The following is a 23,871-nucleotide window of genomic DNA, read 5'->3' as shown; positions in this document are numbered from 1 at the left end:
CAGGAAAGGCGCAAAGCTACACAGAGAAACCCTGTCTCGAAAAACCAAAAAAAAAAAAAAAAAAAAAATGCCTGAGGGAGATCTCTGGCTTCTACCTCTATTTGCAACTGCTTCCTTAAAAAACAGTACCAGGAAAAATAGATGCCAGGAAATTATCAAAGTGAGAGCTGAAGTCAATAAAATAGAAACAAAGAGAACAATACAAAAAATTAATGAAACAAAGAGTTGGTTGTTTGAGAAAATCAACAAGATAGACAAGCCCTTATCCAAACTAACCAAAAGAGAGAGAGAGAGAGCATCCAAATGAACAAAATCAGAAATGAAAAGGGGGACATAACAACAGACATTGAGGAAATCCAGAGAATCATCAGGTCATACTTCAAAAACCTCTATTCCACAAAACTGGAAAACCTACATAAGTAAGCTGGAGAAATCTCACACTAGTGACTTAACAGCACACCTGAAAGTTCTAGAACAAGAAGAAGCAAAGTCTCCCAGGAAAAATAGATGCCAGGAAATTATCAAAGTGAGAGCTGAAATCAATAAAATAGAAACAAAGAGAACAATACAAAAAACAGTACCAGAAGACCCCATAGAAAGGAACGTGTAACCACCTGACCATCCTAAACCATGGGAACCTTGTTTGTCTATTTCAGCAGTTGATATTCCTGTAAAGCAGGCTACTGTCTCCTTCAGGTGAAGAAACCCAGGCTCTAAGAGCTTGTCATGCTTAGGTAAGCCATGAGCTGGCTGCATTTCACCTCTGACCCCCAGCAATGTCCACTGTGCCTAGTCCTGCCCTCACTCACCGCCCGCACATCGTCAGGCAGGTCCTCATCCATCTCGCCCTTGAGGATCTTCTCCAGGGTGTTGATGGCGATCTCCAGGATCTTCTCATGGTGATGGTTCTCCAAGTCCCGGCACTGAGCCATCCTGCAGTTGTGAGTTAAAGCCAGGGGCAGAGCAAGCCAGGTGTCTCTCACCTGTGGCAGGGCCTCTGCTAAACAAGGCTACAATCTCCACCAGAGAGACCAGTTTCTAAGACAGTGGTTCTCAACCTTCCTAACGCTGCGACCCTTTACTACTGTTCCTCATGTTGTGACCCTCAGCCATAAAAGTATTTTGTTGCTACTTTGTAACTGTAATTTTGCTAATGTTATATGAGTCATAATATAAATATGATATGTAGGATGTCTGATATGTTACCACTGCTCTAAGGGTTCACGATCTGCTTCCAGGTGCTAAGGGTCATCATGGCCATCAAGCTGTCACCCCCATGCATCAAAGCCCAGGCCATCGTCAGGTCCTCATATCATTCCGGTCCTTATACTGGGTCATTACTGTCCCTCATGTCCTCATTCTCATCTGTTCCTCCATCCCCATGGCTTCCCAACACTGCAGTAGACCTCACTGGTCTCACATACTCTCTTCCCCTTCTCCTGGAAGAAGACTGAGGATTTAAGTAGCCAGTTCCTAGCTTAGAGCATCCTGGAGCTTCCACTCTCCGACGCGGCCTGAAGTCCTCATCTGGAGACTTGTTTTCTCAGGTTCATCCTCGGGATCTTTGAACACACTGCTTCTGCTGACTGGAATGTGTCGACTTTCACCTGTTCCTGCGGCCACCTGCAGGTCTTTTAGTGTTTAGGGAGACACTGACCCTTTACCCTCCATACTACTTGGTACTTCAATGACTGCATGCTGGACTCTGAGCCCCAGGATGGTAGAACCTGAGTTCCTTCTGGGATGGAACTGAGCACTTTGACCCATAAAGGGCTGGTCACGTTTCAAATGTTGGTTTCTAACCTTAACAAGTAGCCTGCCAAGCTCCTTTTAACTTGTCCTGTCTTCAGAGTGGGTGTTGCCTAATCCCAGAGTATTTTCCTGCAACAAAAAGTGAGGCAGTGGTTCTGAGATGTCAGTGTCCCCATGAACATCTCCCACTGCACTGGAGTCCCTCTGGGCTTCCAAACTGGCATTCTAGCAAGGCCATCACTGTGTAGTGTCGGGACCACTTCAGGTGTCATGGAGTATACTCAGTGATCACCAAATGTGCATCCTATGACAGGAAGGACCTCTTCCTTGATGAAAATTGGTAGCTGTTACGTTCTTCTACTTTCAAAAATGGAGAGCTGTGAACTAGGACCCTGTGGAGAGTATAAACACCTTCTTGGGGTGAGAGTTTAGGTCTTTCTGCAAATCCATGGGGGGTAAGTATTTTGGGTAGGAACTGAAGCATGATCTAAAGTGCTCACTTTACTCTGTAGCAGGAGCAGCAGGGGGTGTGGCTCTGCACCTCCGCTTGTTCACACACTGCTAGTCTCTACTTACCCTTCTCTTTTCTTCAGTGCTGGGGATCGAACCCAGGGCTCACACCTGCTAAGCGAGTTCTCCACCGAGCTATCCCTTGATCTCCTCTTAATTTCCGAATTTTTTTGTTAAAAGCCTTGGCACCTTCGACCCAGCTGCTCTAGCGGCCAAGACAACCCTCAGGAGTCCGTGGTGCCTTCCCATGGGGTGAGGTAGGGCCCATCACAGAAAGGATATAGACTTTGGACATTTTCAATAAATAGTCCCACCAAGTCAGTGATGTTTCTTTCAAACATGTTTATAGTCTCCTGAAAACGATACAGAAGATAGTCAATATAGGTATCCACATCCTTGGCACCACCTCCAATCACAGACCCTTAGAGGCAAAGACCACCCCACTTGACTTTGTAGGGCAGATGGCTAAGGATTGACCCCGCCTTTTCAGAGCCCTGCTGCTCTCTAATGTCAACTTACTACCACAGAATGTTTATGCTGTCAATGTTTTTTGAAAAGATTTACTTACTGTATGTATACGAGTGTTTTGCCTACATGTATGTATGTGCACAGTATGTATGCCTGGTGCCTGCAGAAGTCAGGAGTCAGGAGGAGGCACTGGATCCCCTAGAACTGGAGTTACAGACAGTTGTGAGCTGCCATGTGGGTTCTGGGAATTGAACCCGGGTCCTCTGGAAGAGCAGCCAGTGCTCTTATCCGCTAGGCCATTTCTCCAGCCCCAGGTTTTAATTTTTTTTATATTACGTGTGTGTGTGTGTGTGTGTGTGTGTGTGTGTGTGTGTGTGCACATGTGGAGATCAGCGGACAATTTGTAGGAGTTAGTTCTCTCTTTCCATCATGTAGGTCCCAGGGATCAAACTCAGATCATCAGGCTTGGTGGTTAGCGCCTTTACCCACTAAGCCTCCTCATATGTGAGACAGGTTTTCTGTGTAGTACCATGGTAGTTAGTCGGGGTAAACTAGCTACATCACCCAAATGATTTACCAAGCATCTGGCAGAGCCAGGACCTTGGGTAAGTGCTAGCTGCTACCCTAGACTTCCAACAGTTAGTTGCTACTTAGCAGAGCACTTGAGGCCGAAACGGATCTCAATGCTGTTGGGAAAGTGATAGAAGATTGTGATTATGAAGCCTGCTCCTCTGGAAGACCCTTTCCATGCCTCCTACAGACCTCTAGCACTACAACATCAGCCCATGGATGTGGGACACCCATAGGAGCCCAAGGCCTGTCTGCAGGCTGTAAAAATGAGCCCATTCTCACATGTGTGAGCACTATTTTGGTGAATAAAAGTAAGGTCAGTAGAAAGCACAAACAAGTGTCTTCCAGCTTTAAGTGGCTGGTGACCTGGGCAGGACAAGAGCATGGATCTGGGAAATGTTTGGATATTGAAAACAGTCTCCCTGCTTGAAAGGGCTGGGGGCCAGCAGCAGCCCTCCCCTGCACGCACGCACGCACGCACGCACGCACGCACGCACGCACGGCCTCCGCAGGTGGGAAAGGAGCGGCTGCTGTGCTGTGTGACAGCGAATCTGTCCCGTGTAGGAAGTGTCACTTGACGTGTGAGGAATTGATTAGGCACTGTCTCTTGGCCCAGCCAGAGCAACATCTGATGAGGTCCAATTCATCACACCACTTCCAACTCCCAGCCTGGCTGCCTGCAAACACACAAGTCACCCTGGCTACCAACGCGTTTGAGGCGGTCGTGCTTTTCATTTCCCATCGTCAGTGCCAAGTGACGGGCTCCTCACATCGCCTACCCTGAGACAGCAAGCCCAGGCTGCAACACTGATGAGCCTTTGTTTGGTTCCCGAGTGGAGGTCCACCTTGTCTCACAAGCCCCCGAACCTCCCCTTGGATCTGATAAGAAATCTGAGACTCTGGGCTCTTCTAGGATAGGGGAGAGGAGTTTGCAGAGGAATAAGTTCACCTCTCATTCTCCAGAAGAGTTCTTTCCCAGGCAGCAAAGATAGCAGTGTGTGCCTTTCTTTTTTTTCTTTTTTTTCTTTTTTGGCATCGCTGAGGATGGAACCCAGGGCCTTGTCTGTGCTAAGCAAGCACTGAGCTGCACTTCCAGCCCCTGCCTTTAATGTATTTTAATAGTTCTGGAAAGAAGTGATTGTGTGGGTGTGGGTGTGCTCAAGCTTGTGTTCCTATTTGGTGGTGTGCACATGTGTGTGGGGGTGTGTATGTGCTGTGTGCACATTGGATGGAGGCAAAGGACAACCTCAGACACCATTTGCCTGCTTTTCCTCTCACTAGCCTGGAACTCAGCATGCTTGCTAAGCTATTTGGCCAGTGAGCCCTAGAGACCCAGCTGTCTCCACCTGCCCAGTCTTCTCCTGCATGTCTACTGGGTTACACCGGGCACACAGGGGCAGAGCCTGTGGAGGGCATGCTTGCAGGGTTCTGCAGCCACATGCTGAGGAACGTATGCATGTGTGCAGTCTGGCTGCACCTCCAGCTGCTCCACCAGCTGCATGCTGAGGGATGTATGCATGTGTGCAATCTGGCTGCACCTCCAGCTGCTCCACTAGCTGCATGCTGAGGGACATATGCATGTGTGCAGTCTGGCTGCACCTCCAGCTGCTCCACCAGCTGCATGCTGAGGGACGTATGGATGTGTGCAGTCTGGCTGCACCTCCAGCTGCTCCACCAGCTGCATGCTGAGGGACGTATGCATGTGTGCAGTCTGGCTGCACCTCCAGCTGCTCCACCAGCTGCATGCTGAGGGACGTATGCATGTGTGCAGTCTGGCTGCACCTCCAGCTGCTCCACCAGCTGCATGCTGAGGGACGTATGCATGTGTGCAGTCTGGCTGTACCTCCAGCTGCTCCACCAGCTGCATCTCCAGTGTCATGAGCATGTTGAACAGCTCATTGATGTCATCACTGCACTCTATTAGCTTCTTCTCAATGCTGGGCAGATCACTCTCTTCTCGGATGGTATTTAAGTTCTACAAACAAAAACCATGTTTCAGGATTCAGTAGTTAAACGTGTTACTCAGTAGGAAGTGACAATTTTGTTTTATGGGTTAAAAACTGGGAGTCTGGGGTTGAAGTGCCCAAGTTCAAGCATTAGCTCGCAATTTGCTAGTTCTGTGACCTTTGGAGACACTACCTGCTGCTCTGGCATATTGTATGTAAAGGTACCTGCACATGACAGATGGAAAAAGAGCATTCAGACCTCCCCTTATCTCCTTGAAAGTAGAAGATGAAATTCCCATGGGCAAGGTTCTTTGTCTGTGGCAGGAGGAGGGAAGACATTCTCATCATCGGAGATGGGAGCCACAGCTGAGGAAAATCTGTGCAAATCAAGCTTTTAGAACTAACTCATAGGGCTGGAGAGATGGCTCAGTGGTTAAGAGGCCTGGCTGCTTTTCCAGAGGACCCCGGGTTCAATTCCTAGCACCCACATGACAGCTCACAACTGTCTATAACTCCTGTTCCTGAGGCTCGGATGCCCTCTTCTGGCCTCCATGGGCATTAGGCATGTAAATAATGCACAGACATACATGTAGGCAAAACATCCACACACATAAAATAGAAATAAATAATCAAAGAAATGAACTCATCCCAGGCATAGCGGCACCTGTGTGCAATCCCAGCGGATGTGGGAGAATCAAGAGTTGAAGGCCAGCCTAAGATTCCAGATTAGAGCAAGAATGAGGCCCTGTGTCAAAAATCTAAAACTCAAACCCAGAAACCAAACCAATGAAAACAAACAAAAAGCTCAGAAAGAAACAAAACAACCAGACATAGTGGTACATGCCTTTAATCCCAGCACTTGGGAGGCAGAGGCAAGCAGATCTCTGAGTTCAAGGTCAGCCTGGTTTACAGAGGGAGTTCCAGGACAGCCAGGATTACACAGAGAAACCCTGTCTCAAAACAAACAAACAAACAAACAAACAAACAAACAAAAAAGTAAAAAAGAAATAAAGTAAAGTAAACCTTACCAGCTAATCACATCTCTACTATCCTCAGCCTTGTTCTCACAGCTTAATCCTAGTTGTTCAGTCCAGTCCAGTCATGTACCACACAATACCGTCTCAGTCAGTGATATACTGCACGTATGACAGTGGCTCCCTAAGACAACGATGCTACAAAGTTCCAACTACCTCCTAACAGCTTGGTGTTCCCACAGGGACAGCCCCATAATGACAGATTTCTCAGAACTTATCACCATAAAGTGATGTATAATCATACAGTAAGCTTTTAGCCCTGCTTTTTGTTGTTTATTTCTTTTGAGATTGGGTCTCATGTATTCAAGACTGGCCTTGAACTTGCTTTGTAGTTGAAGATGACTTTCAACTCTGATCCTCTTGCATCTACCTCCCAAGTGTTAGGTCCACAGGCATGCACTATTACATCTGCTTTACGTAGTGTACTCATATACAGGTAAACTTAGGAAATAAAATTTGCAGGCTGAGGATTTGGCTCCATGGAAGAGTATTTGCCTAAGTGGTAAGGTTGTGGGTTGGTACCCAGACTACCCCCCCCAAAAAAAAATCAGTTTACTTAGCACACTGTGGGAGGTTAAAAGTACAAGGCTGGTTAGCCTCATCTGTTTGGACTCTCTACAGGGCCTCTTAGCTGCATCACAACATGGTGGGTGGCATGACATTGGAGTACATGCTCCAGCGTCAGGTGACAGGTGTACAGAGGGGTCATGTGGGAAGGGAAGATGCACAGGAGGGGGCTGGCAGAGCAGAGTTTGCTTTATAGCACCCACCTCTAAGAGGTCAGCAACCCAAGCCCACACAGGGAAAAGCATCGGTCCTTCCTATCGACCAATTCATTTCTTTTAAAATAAACAAAAGTTATTGGGTGTGTATGCATGTGGGGTTCAGAGGACAACTTTGTGGAGCTGGTCCTCTCTTTTCACCTTTGCATGGCTTCCAGGAATTGAACTGAGGTCTCCAGCCTTGTACAGCAAATGCCTTTACCTTATGAGCCATACCTCGCCCAACATCCCCAATCACATCCTAAAGGTACCACATCTCAATATTGATGCGGTAGTTAGGGATGAAGTGATACCCATGCCATAGCAAAACAGTTCCAATCTTTGAGCCAACCAGACAGACCTCCTTAGAGCCCCAGGAAGCAAGTGGAAGTCCATGGAAAATAGAGAGAACGAGACAGTCTCGTGAGCTGATGAGCAACCTGGTCATCAGCAAAGGTCCCAGTAACGTGAACAGCACCAGTGCAATGCAACCTTTGGTTGTGACTAACAGTATGAGCCCTGAAGCAGGAAGGAGTAACGGCATTGCTTTTTGTTTGTTTGTTTGTTTTTTGGTTTTTTGAGACAGGGTTTCTCTGTGTAGCTTTGCGCCTTTCCTGGAACGCACTCTGTAGCCCAGGCTGTCCTCGAACTCACAGAGATCCCCTTGCCTCTGCTTCCCAAGTACTGGGATTAAGGGTGTGCACCACCACTGTCTGGCTCAAGAAGGATTTTTATGGGGACTCTCAGAATGGAGAAATACTTTCCAAGAACAACCAGAAGGAAGACGGATAAATTCTATTCTATTAAAAAATTTATGCCAAGCAGTGGTGCCTTTAATCCTAGCACTCAGAAGGTGGAGGCAGGCAGATTTCTGTGAGTTCGAGGCCAGCCTGGTCTATAGAGTGAGTTCCAGGACAGCCAGGACCGTTACACTGAGAAACCCTGTCTCCAAAAACACAAACAAAAACAACCACAACCAAAAAATTTATGCTGGTGGTGGTGGTGGTGGTGGTGGTGGTGGTGGTGGTGGTGTACACACCTTTAATCCCAGCACTCAGGCAGCAGAGGCAGGCGGAGCTCTGTGAGTTCAAGGCCAGTTTCATCTACAGAGTGAGTTCTGGGACAGGCAAAAGCTACACAGAGAAACCATTTCAAAAAACCAAAATAATAATAATAATAATAATATAGTAATAATAAAAATAAAAAATGATATGCTAGGGATATAATATGCTTAGCAGTAGACTGCCTGACTACCACAAACAAACACTCCTCATGACAAAAGTACCATAGACAAATGTCAAGATAAAGAGTGAACTGAGAAAAATACTCTGAAGTGACTTCAAAGACCCAGGGCTGCTAGCTCAACCTATAAAGAGCCGTGATAAAGTAATCCTTTAAAAACACAGAGGTGAGAGAAAGAGACAAAGGCAGAATGGCTGTAAACTAGACAAGCAAAATCAAGGCTAGGCTAAAATGAGGAGCTTGTGAGGAGCAGGCAGGCTGTGGATGGAACGGACTCGGTGGGTGTCGAGCAGCATGCATTCCACTAAAAACCCGAGGCACCGCGACTTGATCCCTGCCTGCGCTGCTGGCAGAGGGGCCCCAGGAACCTCTGAAGTTCCCTGGCCCTTCTCTGGAAGTGAGCCTTTCAGAGCTCTAAGACAACTCCTTCCACTCTGCTCACTCGGGTAAGAACGCCTTTGGCCCAAGCCCCTGTGCTGGCTCCTTGGAGCTGTGTGTGGTACCATTTGGTAAAATTGTGATCCCTGGTACATGAACAGAGACTAGGGGCCTCAGGGACCACCAGAGGGCACGGACATTGCAGATGCTCCACAGTGAGGGGAGTCCTGGCACCCTGGCACAGGAGAAGGGGACTTACCAGCAGATGCTTTTCCTCAAACTTGGCAACCTTGAGCTTGCCTTGGTCCTGGTTCTCCTGGATGGCCTCCTGTATGCACTCAGTGAAAGTGTCTAACTCCAGCTTCCGCTTCTCCTGCTGCTTCAGGCCGTACTCGAAAATGTTCAGGCAGATGATGACAAATTTGTCCTTGTAGGTAAGTGGCTGTTAAGGAAGTGTGGGGCTCAGGAGCAGGCTACCAGGACTGTGACAAAAATGTTGACAATTCCTTGCAGAGCATGCCGTGCTGAACACTATGGAGGCTACAGGTGGTCCTTTTGACAGAAGGAGGAACAGAGGAGCCGAGGAGCTGGGGTTTGCCATTTGCAGCCTAACGTGGTAGTTATCTATCTCTACCTGCACCTAAGGAACTCAGGAGCACAGCTAAAGGCCCTAGAAGAGACTTCCAGAGGACTGGGGGTCCAGGCAAGAGCTAGAAGCAGCCTGGTTAGGAGAATGAGTTGAAGCCTTTTTTTTTTTTTTTAAATCTCTGGTTAAATTAAAATTAAAAGAAATCCTCTGGGAAGGGCCTGTCCTGTGGCTCATCTGAGCTCAGAGGAACTAGGTGGTCTAGGTTCAAGTCATGGCTCCAATGCTGCTTCTGAGATCCATCCTAGTCAGTACCTCTCTGGGCCTCAGTGTCCCTACCTCAGCTAAGGGCATCGAGGAAGCCACCACAGAGTCCTTTGAAGGCTGGGCATGATGGCACACACCTGTAATCCCAGAATTTAGGGGTGAGGAGCAGAGTCAGGAGATCTCTGTGAGTGAGTTCCAAGCCAGCCAGGGCTACAAAAGCAAAACCTTGTCACAAAACAAACAAACAAATAAACAAAAGAGAGTCCTGGGGCTCAGGCAGGCAAACCCAGAGGGTCCTGGGGATGCTGTGGGATGTGTTCAGGAGATCGGATGCCTCTCCAAAACCCCACAGCTTCACAGTGCTTAAGCTGAGAGCATGGGTCTCTGAGGAAGAGGTCAACTGAGAAAGTTGTCAGGTTCTGTGTGGCCACCAATGTCTAGGCTCTGCCTTTAGGTGCTCACCAAAGCTGGCCAGAGCAGCTGGGAGGCCATGGATGGAGGTTCTCACATAGGAGTCATCACAGGGCCAGCCAGCTACATACTCTCACATGCCCAGCCCAGGAAAAGAACTAGCTGTACCCCATGACTGCTGCTGGCACCATGAAATTGCACAATGCAGTCACTTTTCAGGCCTGGGGAATCCTGACCTTTCTCAAACTGCAATTCTAGTTTCATATTTTATTCCCAAATAACACTTCCTGTCTTAGAGGTTTGTCTCTAGTTTTTCTGGCGGTTGGCACCAGTGTTGGTGGCCCCGCAGACCGACTTGGGACTGGCTGTCTCAACTCGGAGCCCTCAGCTCCACAGCGCCTCATGTCCTGGAAGTCCCCTCTATCTCCCACTTACCACTGAAGCCCATGGCTTGGCTCTCATGATCACCGCCACTATCTGTGACAAGTGCTGACTCCATCCTTGGGCTCTGACCAGCTAGGGGCCAAATGCAAGCTCTCAGGCCCCACAGAGTGATCCTGTACAAACTACTTAACCTCTGGGGTTACCAATGGCAGCCACCTGGTGGGATGCTTAAGGGGATGTGGATCAAGAGCAGTAATGTAGCCGGTGGAGATCCCTGATGTAAAAACACATTCCCTACTCCTATCTCAGAAAACCCAGCTCGCCAGGCATGGCAGACCCAGCCAGCAGCTGTCACTCAATGTGCCTGCAGAAATCTGGACAGCACTGCCCTGCAAAGGTCAACTGGTCCGGCTGGAATGGCCTTTGGCATACATGTAAGCCAGCAGGGATTTAACTACCAGGGTCTCACATGAATGATGGGGAAACTGAGGTACAGAGTAAAATGAACTTGCCCAAGGCAAGCTGGCGAGGCAGCAGTGACCGAGAAAGGATATGCCTCAAGGAGCTCACCAACACCAGGCAGGTAGGAGAGCTTGTTGCCCTCCACGTCCTCGGAATACATGCTGTCGAACAGGAAGGAGCCGTCCAAGTGATCAATGAACGCCAACTGTGGATTAAAACACCCAGACATGGTGACCCAGAGCCAGGCTCTTATGAGGGTTGAGGCAGCCAAGGATTCCTGAGGGGGGACAATGCACCTGAGCTGCAGCCCTCTCTCCCTTCCAGGAAGGCAAGTGTGTGGTGCTGCTCCAGGCCCAGAGAGGATATGTGTAGAGATGCAGAAGATAGAGGGGCAGGCCGTTTTCCAAGAAGTGGCCTTCCGCTCTGCCTAGGGTCGTAGGGAAGCCAGCAGGGTCATAGCCACAAATTCGGGGCCACAAAGCTGAAGACCAAACTGTAACTGCACGGGATGGGAACCAGCTCGAGGGTCTTCAGTAAAGGAGTCACTAGAACCAAGTGTTTTTTAGGACCATGGCTTTGGGCTTGGGGGTGGGGATGGGGACCGGACATGGTGATAGGGACTGTGCAAGGCAGAGAGTTGGTGTCAGGTCTGGTGACCGCGGTACGCTTTACAAGTTTTGGGAGTCTGAGGATCCCTGTGGATCTTGGTTTAATGTGACTGGCACTGTCATGGTACATCTGTGTCCAGGGTAGCTCTGTGTGGTACCTTGTGCTCAGCCAGCTTTTCCCGCCGGGCCTGCTCATCCTCCAGCCGGGCCTGCATCAGGGCCTCCCGGTGCTTCAGCTCATCAATGCTGTACTGATGTTTCAGCTTCGCCATCTCTTTCTGACGCAGGGACGGGAACGGCATTGTTACCAAAGGATATCTTGTCCCTCCAGCCTCACACCCTCGGGCCTTGTGAGCATGGCCAGTGTGTTGGAGGGTATCTTTCGTTAAAGCTGGGGAAGGCATGAGGCCTTGGAGAGAGAATGCCTAGGGGAATCCCAGAACTGGAGGTGCCCCAAGAGCCTGTCCTGAAGCAGCCTGACGTGCCCCTGGCCCCTTCCTGAATTCTACGGCACCAGTTTGAAATCAGGCATCACGGTTGGAGGGGAGTCCCACTACCTGCTTGACAGAGTTCTGCTTTTATGAACTTTTACTCATTATTTATTTTGAATCATGGAAGGCCATGCAGGCCACATATGCTGCTGCCCTTGATGGGAACTTCTGAATATCCACGAGACCATGCCTGAGCACAGTACTGCAGATGCAGGGCTGACCTGTGACCTTTTTCAGTGCTGGAAATACAACGCAAGACCTCATGCTAGGGTGAGTGCTAGCCTTTAGAACTACACCCTTAGTCCCTGTCCTGTGTTTTTTAAAGGGCATCATACACTCAAGCTTTTGAGCCCATGACACATTTCAAATTAACACCTAAATCTTGGCTTCTTAAGTTGAGGGTTGCTATCCCATACTGGATGGAGTAACTGAATGTGGAGGTCCCACACACACACACACACACACACACACACACACACACACACACCTGGCAACAATAAAAGTTTTCTGAAAATACAATGACCAAAATTTAATTTAAAATCAAGTGTATAATTGACCCCAGATGTTTCTGGCCTTGGTTAACCATGCCGAATTATATGACTTCACTATAGTCTTGGTTCTGAGTAGAAACCATGCACACCCTATGTGTACATGAATGTTATCTACCATGCTTCCTGACCCCCACCTGCACTCCAGATTTGAGATGGTGTTGTTTTCTGTGTAAAGTTTCCTGCCGTTATAGAAACTGCAGAAAATAATGACCATCATTCTTTGGTATGTAAGTATTGTTATTATACTTTTTAATTGTATTATGTTAGAATATTTGGTTTTAAAAATGCTGTTTGAGTTGCTGACAAGTTTCACTAAATGAATTTTGACTTGGGATTAGGACAGAATTCTCAAAATTTTCTTTTAAGATGTTAATATTATTGCATATGTTTGATGTGTATGTGGGGGGGGACCATGTGCCAAAGGGCAAATGTAGGTCAGGGGACAACGTTTCAGAGTTATTTCTCTCTCTTCAGCCTTATGTAGGTTCTGGGGCTTGAGCTCAAGTTTCCAGGCTCATACAGCAAGCACATTTAACCCACTGAACCATTTGCTGACCCCTCAATAATTTCTGAAATGCCCCTAAGCAGAATTCTGCCATTTTGTTCTATGTGTTTATGCAAAGCAGTTCTTATCCTTGAGAACTAGAAAATCAAAATATTGATCAACTCTTAAAACTGTTGAAGAGTCTCTGCATCTTGCAGTTTATATATCTAGTAAAGATTTAATGTTTAAGACAGGGTCTCTGTATTTATGGCTGGCTTAGTACTCACTAGACAGACCAGGCTGGCCTCAAACTCACAGAAATCTGCCTGCCTCTACATCCTGAGTTCTGAGATTAAAGGCATGTGCCACCACACCTGACCTTAATTTTTTTTAGATTTCATTTATTGTGTGTATGAATGTTTTGCCTGCATGTGCACCATATGAATATGAATGTGTACTGTATGTATACTTGGTGCTTGTGGAGGTCAGAAGAGGATGTCTGATCTCCTGGAACTGGAAGGGATCCAGTTATAGATTGCTATGAGCCACCATATGTATGGTGGGAACTGAACCCAGGTCCTCTGCAAGAGCAGTAAGTGCCTTTTTTTTTTTTTTTTTTGGTTTTTCAAGACAGGGTTTCTCTGCGTAGTTTTGGAGCCTGTCCTGGAACTCACTCTGTAGCCCAGGCTGGCCTCAAACTCACAGAGATCTGCCTGGCTCTGCCTCCCGAGTGCTGGGATTAAAGGCGTGCATCACCATTGCCCGGCGCAGCAAGTGCTCTTAACCACTGAGCCATTTTTCCAGCCTTCCCCTCCCCATGATATTTAATTAAAGATTTTTTGAGATTTACTTATTTTATGTGCACGGATGCTTTGTCAACATGTATGTCTGTGAACCACATGCATGCAGTGGTGTGGAGGCCAGAAGAGGATGTTGGATCTCCTGGAACTGGAGTTACAGAGGGTTGTCAGTCACGGTGTAGGGGAAACAAACCTGGGTTCTTTGGAAGAGCAGTCAGTGCCTTTAACTGCTGAGCCAGCTCTCTAGATTCACCAAGATTTAATCTTTATGTAAAAATAAACAGCCACCTACATCTCATTAGTATGCAAATGTATTTTTGTCTAGTGTGTGTGTTGGGGGGTGGGTGTACACGTGAGTTTATGTGTGTGTATGGGGGCCAGAGGACAACATCAAGTTTTGTAACTCAAGAGCCATCCATCTTGTTTTTGAGATGGGCTCTCTCCCTGGCGTGGAGCTTGTTAAGTGGGCTAGACTGGCTGAGTTCTAGGATCCTCCTGTCTCTGCTTCCCTAGCACCTGACATAGAGAAACTTCATGGTCCTGCTACTAAAGGTCTCACAAACACACACAAACATACACACACACACACACACACACACACACACACACACACACACACACACAGAGCATGGGGCTGAAAGAACAACTTCCTGGAGCCAACTCCTAGATTAACCCTAACTGACTGGGAGACTGTGCATGAATCGTTTCCCTTGTGTGCTAGTTTACAAGTGCTTCCAGAATGATGGGGACGAGAGCAGGGCCTTCACAGCCTGGAGTGACAACACTCAGGGGATCGCTATGGAATGGCTCCCAGGCTCAGGCTGGGGGTAAGTCTGGCCCTGCCACCAGTTCAGGATCATGACAATTTACTGTTCACCTTCCTTTACTCTCCTTAAAGTCTTCACTTGGAAAATAGACAAGAGATGCCTGGTAGCCCTCGTGATATGTAGAAGGGGCCTGGGACTGCAGGAAGCCACTCTGGAATGGCTGTGCATAGGTGGGGAGAGAGCTCAGCTGGAACCATCTTCTCTTAACCACAGATGGGGAGATATCCTCACTGTCTCTGGAAACCTTGGGCTCTAAAGACTGTATAGCAGAACTGGGAACAGGGCCAGGATACTTACCACCTGCTCATCAATGTGCCGGAAGTCCAAATACACGAGGTCAGGAAGATAGGCATAGATGAACATCTTGTACTCCTCTGCCTCAGCAATGGGGTTCCCAGAGAGGGTGAGTGTTCGTAGGCATTTGAACCGGCGCAGGTAGATGACCTGGGGAGGGAGAAGCAGAAGTCTGCCACAAAACTAGAGTAGCACATAACAGCTCCTCTCCTCTACACCCTTCCTGAGTCTACAGCCTGGCCAGGGCACCTTCCACACAGACAGGTGAGGGCCTGTGGCTTCTGTGGCAGACTTTAGTCCTGAGACCAGCCACAAACTTTCAGAAGAATCAGACAAGGAGAGCTCAAATCCTAGCTGAGGGACTTCCGGCAAATGATCAGTCTAGTGTGTGAGCCTTGACTCCCTCCTCTATAAAATGGACAGAATGCCATGGTGTATCATAAGACGGCCACATGAAGTAAGCTATGAGAAGCAGTCAGCAAGGGGCACATCACTCACTGAGTGAGTGTCCACTTACAACAGGGTGATGTTTTAGATAGTAAAACCACAGGAAGGTCCCAGGTCTCCTACGTTAAATGGAGGTGGATTCCTGGCTCACCCTTCCTTCACTGGACAACAGCAAGAAGAGCATTCCACTGGGTGCGGTTCATTTTTCCCATGCTTTGGTTTTAGTAAAATGAGGAGACCAACCACGTGGCTCGTGCCTGCATAACAGCAACATGGAAACACCGACGCTGCACTGTGCACCAGCCAGGTAAGGGTTCTCAAGGCCTCTGCAGCAGCTCCTGCCCTGCCTTCCTTTGATGACAGACTGTGAGGTGGATGTGTAAACAAGTAAACCCTCTCCTCCCCGAGTTGCTTTTGCTCACAGTGTTGAATCACAGCAATAGAAACCCTCACTAAGACCCAGCCATGGAAGAGCTCTGCACCGCCACCAACAGCACTCAGCCGAGGTTGCTGCAGAGCAGTGGGGAGGGGACAGCTGGAAGGACACAAGACACGGGGGAGACAGTATCAGAGGCTGCTTCCCGGAAGACCATCCAGGCTTTCAGGAAGAATTTAGAGGTGTCCTAAAAACTACAAAAGCCACTGGAGTCTTGTTTATGGAGGAAGGCAGTATCTGGTTTAATTTCTAGAAGATTTTTCAGGTATGAGTCCCTTTACATCTTTTAGCCACTGAGAGAAAAAAGCTGCTGACAAGATGTGTGGTAGAAGGTTAGAGTGAGCAGGCAGCCCCTTCTCTGGGGGAGGTCTGGAAACAGTTCCGGTTCACTAGACGAGTTTAAAGAAGCAGGATGCCCTCTGATCTAGCAGCCCCACTCCAGGAGTTTACCTTACAGATGGAATGGTGCGCATGTAGAGAACCCTGTTCTACTACACCCTGCTCACAGACATGCAATGGCACCAACTGGAAATGACCTTGACTGCCACCCTAGAGAACCAGGGCCACATGATGATCCAGCAAGGGGGGTGGGGTGGGGAATCCCGTCTGCCGTGTCAGTAATCATGCTAAGTGTTGAGTGGAGAAGAGAGGGGTCAGCTGAAGGCAGGTGCGTGGAGGACAGCTGGACAAATGTGACAGTCACACATATGCTTGAACACAGGATGCCTGGAGGGTAACTCATGGAACTTAGAAGAAGTTCAGGTGTGGGGAAGAGGCAGGAAAATTGAGGCTTCTGTGCTCTGACTTAGGATTACTTGGCTGTGTGTTTTTTTTTTTTGTTTGTTTGTTTGTTTTTTCAAGACAGGGTTTCCCTGTGTAGCTTTGCGCCTCTCCTGGAACTCACTTGGTAGACCAGGCTGGCCTTGAACTCACAGAGATCCTCCTGGCTCTGCCTCCCGAGTGCTGGGATTAAAGGCATGCGCCACCACCGCCCGGCTTGGCTGTGTTTTTAATGCAATCAGCAGGTACTAAAATAACCCCAACAAATAAATAAATTACAAAACAGTGTGTAGTTAGATGTTGAATAAATAGGAAAGACTCTAGGCAAAAAAAGCTAGTGCCTGCTGGAGAGAGATGGCTCAGTGGTTAAGAACACTGGCTGCTTTTCCAGAGGACCTGAGTTCGATTCCCAGCACCTACATGGTGGCTCACAACTACCTGTAACCCCAGTTCTAGGGGTTCTAACATCATCTGATGGCCTCTATGGGCTCTGCAAGTAAGTGGTGCACAGAAGTACATCTGCGTACTTACAAACATACACATAGAATAATAAAGTAAAATAATTTTTTTTAAAAAAAGCTAGTGCCTAAGGGGTGTCAGTCAGGCTTCTCTGGGTCAAGCAACAAAGATTATTTCCTGGTTAGGTGGAGAGGATGCCAGATCCCTAAGGTCTCTAGGCCTGGGGACACTTGGCCTAGATATCTCAGATACCTTGCAGGTTTCCATGGACAATCATTTTTCTCTTTCTTTGGAGATAGGCTATAAGTACATCTAGAGTACTGACAAGAGAGCTTGGTACCCAGCACCCTACTGGAGAGAGTGATGAGGCCTCACCTGCCCAGGTGCTGCAGGGCAGCATGGCAGAACACTAAAGTCTTTAGCTGAGAGTGGGGCATTCTGATACAGCCTCCCTAACCTCTCCATCTTCTTTTGTCCAGGCCTGGGTAAGGCCTCAGCTCCATTAGAGTTTCCAGTGTCCAAAGATGATGATTCATGCTGAGATCCCAGGTGCGGGACATACTGAGGCTGAAGCTGATGCTAAATGTTCAACACCAAGGTTTGAGGCTGGAAGTTCTGGGTAAGTGGTATAGCATGGACCTTGCACGCACAAGTCCCCGGATTATATCCTTAGCAGTGCTAAAACACAAATGAGTTTTTAAGAAGAAAGAAAGAAAAGATAAAGAAAACAAAAGGGCTATTTGGGGTTAACCCAGAACCTGAAAATTCCTGAGTGACTATCATTTTCTCTGTACCTACTTTGTGTGGGTCCTGCATTAGGCATATAGTACAGTAACTGATTCAGTCTTCACAACAACCCTGAGGTCTACTATTAATCACATTGTATAGAAGTGCAAATGGACACATAGAATCTAAGTCATTAGTTCAATGTCAGACAGCTAACATTGGCTGACTGCTAGCCACACCTTTCAGGCCTTACTTGGTCACCCTGCTGGGCAGTGCTGGGGCTCCCTATCTCACAGAGCAGAGAGGGGACTGGATAATTGGGGCTTGAATTTGGAAAGGGTTCTGGTGAGTTTAAATCCTCTGACCTGTTGTACACAGCAAACCTCTGAGACTATCAATCTCTAGGGTTTGGCCCCACCAGGCAGACTTCAATACTAATGACAAGTCAATGCTTGATTTACTCTGCTGTTCACTTAAGCTGCCCAGCAGGCTATGCTCACACATGACATGGTCTGAGGGTAGGTATAGAGCCTTCAGTGGCCTAGCAGACTGAAGGGACACTGACACCAGAGAAGAGATTTCTCCCTCTCTCTGCCCTGTCATATACAAACAAGGATGCCATAGGATAAACAGCTAGAATAAAATGGTGAGGATGGCCGAGCCCCTGAGTCCTGTTGATAAGTCCCTTCCCTGCTATGCCACTAACCACACACCAAGTGCCTGTTTGTGGCAGATGTTTAGCTTACTTCTGACTTCAGCTGGGACTGACTTTTCCTGACAGCACTCTACCTTGTATTCTGTGTCAGCAAGGTCTTCATGGCCCCAGAGGCCCACCCCCAGGCTGGGAAGGAGCTAATCTCCACGGTGTGACCGTAGCTGCTTGGGGACAGAATTGAAGACTAGTCCTCAGGAGGACTCCAGCAACTAGGGAGTCCCTTTTGGAAGGCGGTCTAGATATTCCTGAAGCCCAGAAGAATCAAGTCCCCATCACCCATAGCAGCAATCTCAGTGACACCCAATGCCAACTTTCCCTCTCCCCAGCAGCTTGCTCTAGCTTCCAGAAGTCACCTCCTAAGCCAACCACCTGCACCCAAGTCCCTGCCTGAGCTTTGCCTCCAGCCAGCTGGAGACCAGCTTTTCTTTCTTTCAGGCTCTATCCTTTTAGGTGATACTATGCTCGACTGACCATTGACATGGTCCCCTCCAGTCTACCCTGACAATGGTGGCTTTCCTTCCTGTACATACCTGCCCGGGACATGCCTCAATGCTGACACTTCTCTAGATGCTGCTGTCTGCAACAAGATCTCAGCTCTCAGGCTACCTGTACACCCTTGACTCTCCCATACAGGCTTCCCAGGTGCCTCTCTAGCTGCTGCTCACTCACCTTTTCTTCCTTTGGCTAGATGGAGGCACTCATCCTTTTTTTTTTTTTTTTTTTTTTTTTTTTTTTTTTTTGGTTTTTTGAGACAGGGTTTCTCTGTGTAGCTTTGCGCCTTTTCCTGGAACTCACTTGGTAGCCCAGGCTGGCCTCGAACTCACAGAGATCCGCCTGGCTCTGCTTCCCAAGTGCTGGGATTAAAGGCGTGCGCCACCACCGGCTTTTTTTTTTTTTTTTTAGACAGGGTCTTAGTATGTAGTCCTGGCTGTCCTGGACACTATGTAGACCAGGCTAGTCTCAAACTCCCAGAGATCTGCTTGCCTCTGCTTCAGAGTGCTAGGATCTAGGGCACGCACCACCACACCCAACTCCCAGAGATCCGCTTGCCTCTGCTTCAGAGTGCTAGGATCTAGGGCATGCACCACCACACCCTGGTTCTCATATCTTTTAAGGAACTGGAATCAGGTTTGACTCTTATCCCTGACCTTCTCTCAGCAAATACCAGCCACAACAGGCCTCAGTGTGTTAAGAACCTGCTCCAAAGCTGAGTTCACACCTGTAATGCAGCATTCAGGTGGCAGAGGCTGGAAGGACACGACTTTAAGGCTCACAGTGGGGTACACAGATGAGAGGAGGGGAGGGGAGAGGGAGGGAGAGGGAGAGAGAACAGCCTCTTCCAGTACCTGGTACTTTTGCTTCTCACCTCACCTAGAGTTTAGCTGGTGGGCCAATGTCACCTCTCTATGTGACAGGTGAGAAAACTGAGACGTGGAAAGCTTGCACCTCACTCGGGCTTAGATCTTCATGCCTGACACGTAAAATGAGGACTATGCTGTCTGTACAGTTGGGCTGTGATGAACAGCCAAGGCAGCAAGTTAAGTGTGGGCAACAACTTGGTGCCTTGGCTCACTCTTTCTGCTCAGGTGAGCCATTTTTGGGCATTGCTAGGACAAATGATTGATATATATGCAAATGGAATCTTGAAAGGTATTAGACAGCCCTGGACTGATGTCTAAGCTGGAGAAGCAATGGGATCACCTCTGACATAGCACTCAGTAGTTGTTACCAGAAGCTAAGCTGTGTCTCCCTACTGGGAGCCCATGGTGATGTGTACTGCGGGCAGCCTACCTCCCAACAATGTCTGCTGTCATATAGACACATTTGCCCTGCTACCATCCACAGGGATTGCTTCATTGTTATTTGAGACACTAACTTCCTGTCATTTCTGTCTAGAGGATGTGGGTATGACTGGTTACCCCCAAAAGACCATACATTGCCATCTCTGTCTCACTAAGCATAGAGCAAATGCCCCACATCCAGCAGGTCTTTCACTTCAGCGAAGGTTTGTCACATGAGCATGAGACTCAGCAGGAATAGGACCACAGCGGAGGCCACACAACCTGGTACCCAGAGAAGATTTTGTCAGATTAAGCGTGGTCTTTCCATGTTTTCAAATCCCTTGTGGAATAATTTGGATGTTTGATCTTTCCAGGAAAAGGGCATACTGTGTGTCTACCATTTGCTCTGGCACGGTCCAAGGCCCTGCTGTATTTGCGCATGGGTCCCCAGGCCTGGTACTCACATTCATTATGTTGCTGATCTGGTTGTTGCCCAGCGACAGCACCTGCAGCTTCACCAGGGCATCTAGAGAGTCCATCTTGGAGATCCGGTTGTTGGACAAGCTGAGGTCCTCCAGGTTGACCAGGGTATCCAGGCCCTCAATGGTCTCGATGTTGTTGAAGGACAGATCTGAAAAGGAGGAGGACTCTGAGGGGTCTGAGGATATACTGCTTGGGTTAGACGAGGGATGGCCCTGAAACCTAACTGTCAGGTTGCTTAGAGCTCTTGGGAGTGACACGTAGCGGAGGAGCTGATTCAGGGATTCCAGGAGAATCAGATGGACTGTTTCCTGCAACCTTCTGTCTGCCATCCACCCGGTTCTGCCAGCTCCCCTCTGACTGGGAAGTCTTCTCTGCCCTGTCAGTTCTGGGATGAGAGCACCCAGTAGTAGATCTAAATGATGTACTTGGGGATCAGGGGCAGAGTTGGGAGATGGCCTTTCCTTTATATCTGTGAACATTCTAGCAAGACTACTTCCCATGTGCTTAGCATTTCCATCTACCACATGTTCATATGCATGTCCTCTGATACCTCCAGGTGGTAGTTTGGAATCTTTCTCTTTGATCAGGCAGGAAGTAGAGGCTTTGGGTCAGGAGGGTAGTGTGGCTAGTATTCAAATCTCCCTCTGGGTGAAAGGTCAAGCATGTGTCCTTGTAGGATCCATGGCTTTACTCCAAGAGACAGGTTGGCCTGCTGGCTTTTGGGTATCAGGTATTGCTCAGAACCTGGGCTGATGTGGGTACCTGTCCCACTGTTGAGGTACTGATTTCACTTCCTATAGAGACAGGTGACTCCTAGCCATGCAGATGGACCCCAGAGACCGGGAACCAGCGCTAATGAGTACTAGGGTACAGCAAAGTGTGCCTGAGCAGGAGACTTTGGCCCCACAGCCAGAAGACTCATCTCTGTCTGCTTCTGCCACCTGGAGCATACAACTCTGTCTGGCTAGTCAGCCTCTTGGAGCCACAGAGGCTGCGTCTGTGAAGTGGCCCCTTAAGCCCACGAGTGGGGTTACCGTGGCTCCCAACATCGGCACAAACACAGCTGAGAGTGCTTTGCAGGCTGAGAGCTATATTCATGGCCCTGGGAAGCCTGGCAAGACGGAGGGACATGTGCCTTGGGATAGGACAGACAGGAGCGGGGCTAGGCTAGCTCTGATGCTGCTTGGCTGTGCTTCTCTGAGCTTCAGCCCCCTTTCCATCGGATTGGATACTAACAGCCATTAAGCATCTCCTAGGACCATTGTGGGGTCTAAGTAAGACGTTTCTAAGGAGCTTTCAGCCCGTCTTCTTTGTCCTTTAGATGCCCCTCACTAGGTGGAGAGGCAGCTGAGAGGCCAAGCTCCCAGTGACCTTGGCAGTGAAGCAGAAAGTTCTAGAATCACACAGAGACTGATAAGGGAGCCTGTGACCCTCTTTTAACTTGTCACCTTGGTTTACTCATTGTGCTGATGGGAATGGTGCGTGGATCAAGCAAACTCCTATGAAGCATGAGCTGGCCACAGTCAGCACATGGCTATGCACTGCGCTCATTATAATGGCCAGTTGGCCACCTGTGCCTATGTAAAATGCCAGTCCAGGGCTGTCCCTGTGCCCACCAACCTGAGAGGCTGGCAGGTGGGATAGAATAGTCTGCCTGGTATGCAACAGCATGTCTTTGTCATGCTTTGCCCAGCACAAGCCCCAGGCTTTTAACAGACTGTCACTTTCTTGCTCCTAACAGAGCATTTCTGCTGCGCCTGGGCTAACAACAGGCTGGCAGGCTAGTGTCACCGCGATTATTCTGCAGGGAGGCGACAGATGTCCTTGGCGGACACAGAGCCGGGCCTTACCCAGCCAGATCAGGTTGACGAGGTTTTCCAGGCCCTCGATTCTCTCGATGATGTTGTTGTTCAGCTGCAGCTTCTGCAGGTTCTCAAACTGCCAGAGGTTATCGATGCGGAGGATGTCTGAAACGACCAGAGTGCCCGGATGTGACGAGGGCTGGGGCTTTGGGCCAGTGCCCTGACAGACTGAGATGTACTCATATGGGGCTCCACACCTCTCTGCCTTCGCTAGAGTTCCCCTGGAGAGGAGCATGTGAGCGTAGGACCAGCACTGTTACCCAGGGCCACTGGGAAGGAAGGGTAAAGAGGTCTAATGTGATGGGGGGGTGCTAGGCAGGTATCTGTGAGCTGGGTCTGTTCAGGGCAGGAGACTCATTCACATTGCCCCAGGGACTGGGCTGGACTCCCAAGAAAACAGGTCTACCTTGGAACACAGGTTACAAGCAGGGGCCAGCATGGTGGGAGGGTCACTCAACTGGTTTTACTTTTGGAAGGTCATTTTGTCACATTTATTGCAATATTTAGCGTCTGTGCCATTTGACCTATAATTTCCTTCCTTTCTTCCTCCTCTCCTTTTTTCTCCTCTTCCTTCCTTCCTTCTTTTTTTTTTTTTTTTTTTTTGAGTCAGGGTCTCACTATGTAATCCTAACTGTCTTGGAGCTCACTATGTAGACTAGGCTGGCTTCAATCTTCACAGAGATCCACCTGCCTCTACCTCCCAAGTGCTGGGATTAAAGGCGTGTATCACCATGCTAGCTAGACCTGCAAATTAAAAAAAAAAAAAAATCTGCTGGGCGGTGGTGGCGCACGCCTTTAATCCCAGCACTTGGGAGGCAGAGCCAGGCGGATCTCTGTGAGTTCGAGGCCAGCCTGGACTACCAAGTGAGTTCCAGGAAAGGCGCAAAGCTACACAGAGAAACCCTGTCTCGAAAAACCAAAAAAAAAAAAAAAAAAAAAAAAAATCTGTCTCCAAACACATCGCAGAAATATCTCTAGGTATGTGAGGACAGAGGACAGCAGCTGCTGGGATGATCACCCACACAACAGGAGGCAGGGCCCAGACAGCTTTCAGCAAAGAGATCCTGCGGTCATGAGGACTTGCCCTGGCCGTACAGCCATTTTTTTCCCTGGGCATGTCATATGGCCAGAGTTTGGTTTCTGTCACTGGAAGCAAGAAGCATTCTGAATAGTATAAATAAATCGTATAAATATATACTTAAGTATAAATAAATCCATATTGAGTATGTATAACTTAGAGGTCAGCAGAACAAATTCAGTGCCTCTCAGCCTTCCCCATAAGCCACACATAGCCTTGCTTTTGTGTGCAAATATAGTTTAAAGAACTATATTTGCTTTTATACTTATTCCAAAAAT

At 48.5% G+C, this 23,871-nt stretch overlaps 1 protein-coding gene across 1 annotated transcript in view; it reads right to left on the bottom strand.

Annotated features, from left to right (window-relative positions):
* The window catches only part of Drc3 (dynein regulatory complex subunit 3), a 41,288-nt gene that overhangs the window by 7,240 nt on the left and 10,177 nt on the right, over positions 1 to 23,871 (bottom strand). Inside the window, exons 4-12 of the mRNA XM_059270807.1 lie at positions 22,504 to 22,620; positions 20,635 to 20,801; positions 14,830 to 14,976; positions 11,538 to 11,657; positions 10,865 to 10,976; positions 8,921 to 9,096; positions 5,144 to 5,275; positions 2,545 to 2,615; positions 810 to 933 (exon numbers count right to left, since the gene is read on the bottom strand). Coding sequence (XP_059126790.1) covers positions 810 to 933; positions 2,545 to 2,615; positions 5,144 to 5,275; positions 8,921 to 9,096; positions 10,865 to 10,976; positions 11,538 to 11,657; positions 14,830 to 14,976; positions 20,635 to 20,801; positions 22,504 to 22,620 — 1,166 coding nt within the window. The remainder of the gene's footprint in view (positions 1 to 809; positions 934 to 2,544; positions 2,616 to 5,143; positions 5,276 to 8,920; positions 9,097 to 10,864; positions 10,977 to 11,537; positions 11,658 to 14,829; positions 14,977 to 20,634; positions 20,802 to 22,503; positions 22,621 to 23,871) is intronic.

The sequence above is a fragment of the Peromyscus eremicus genome, chromosome 8a (genome assembly GCF_949786415.1).
Source record: "Peromyscus eremicus chromosome 8a, PerEre_H2_v1, whole genome shotgun sequence".
In the NCBI taxonomy this organism is placed as follows: domain Eukaryota; kingdom Metazoa; phylum Chordata; class Mammalia; order Rodentia; family Cricetidae; genus Peromyscus; species Peromyscus eremicus.
This window is presented reverse-complemented; position numbering and strand designations above follow the sequence as displayed.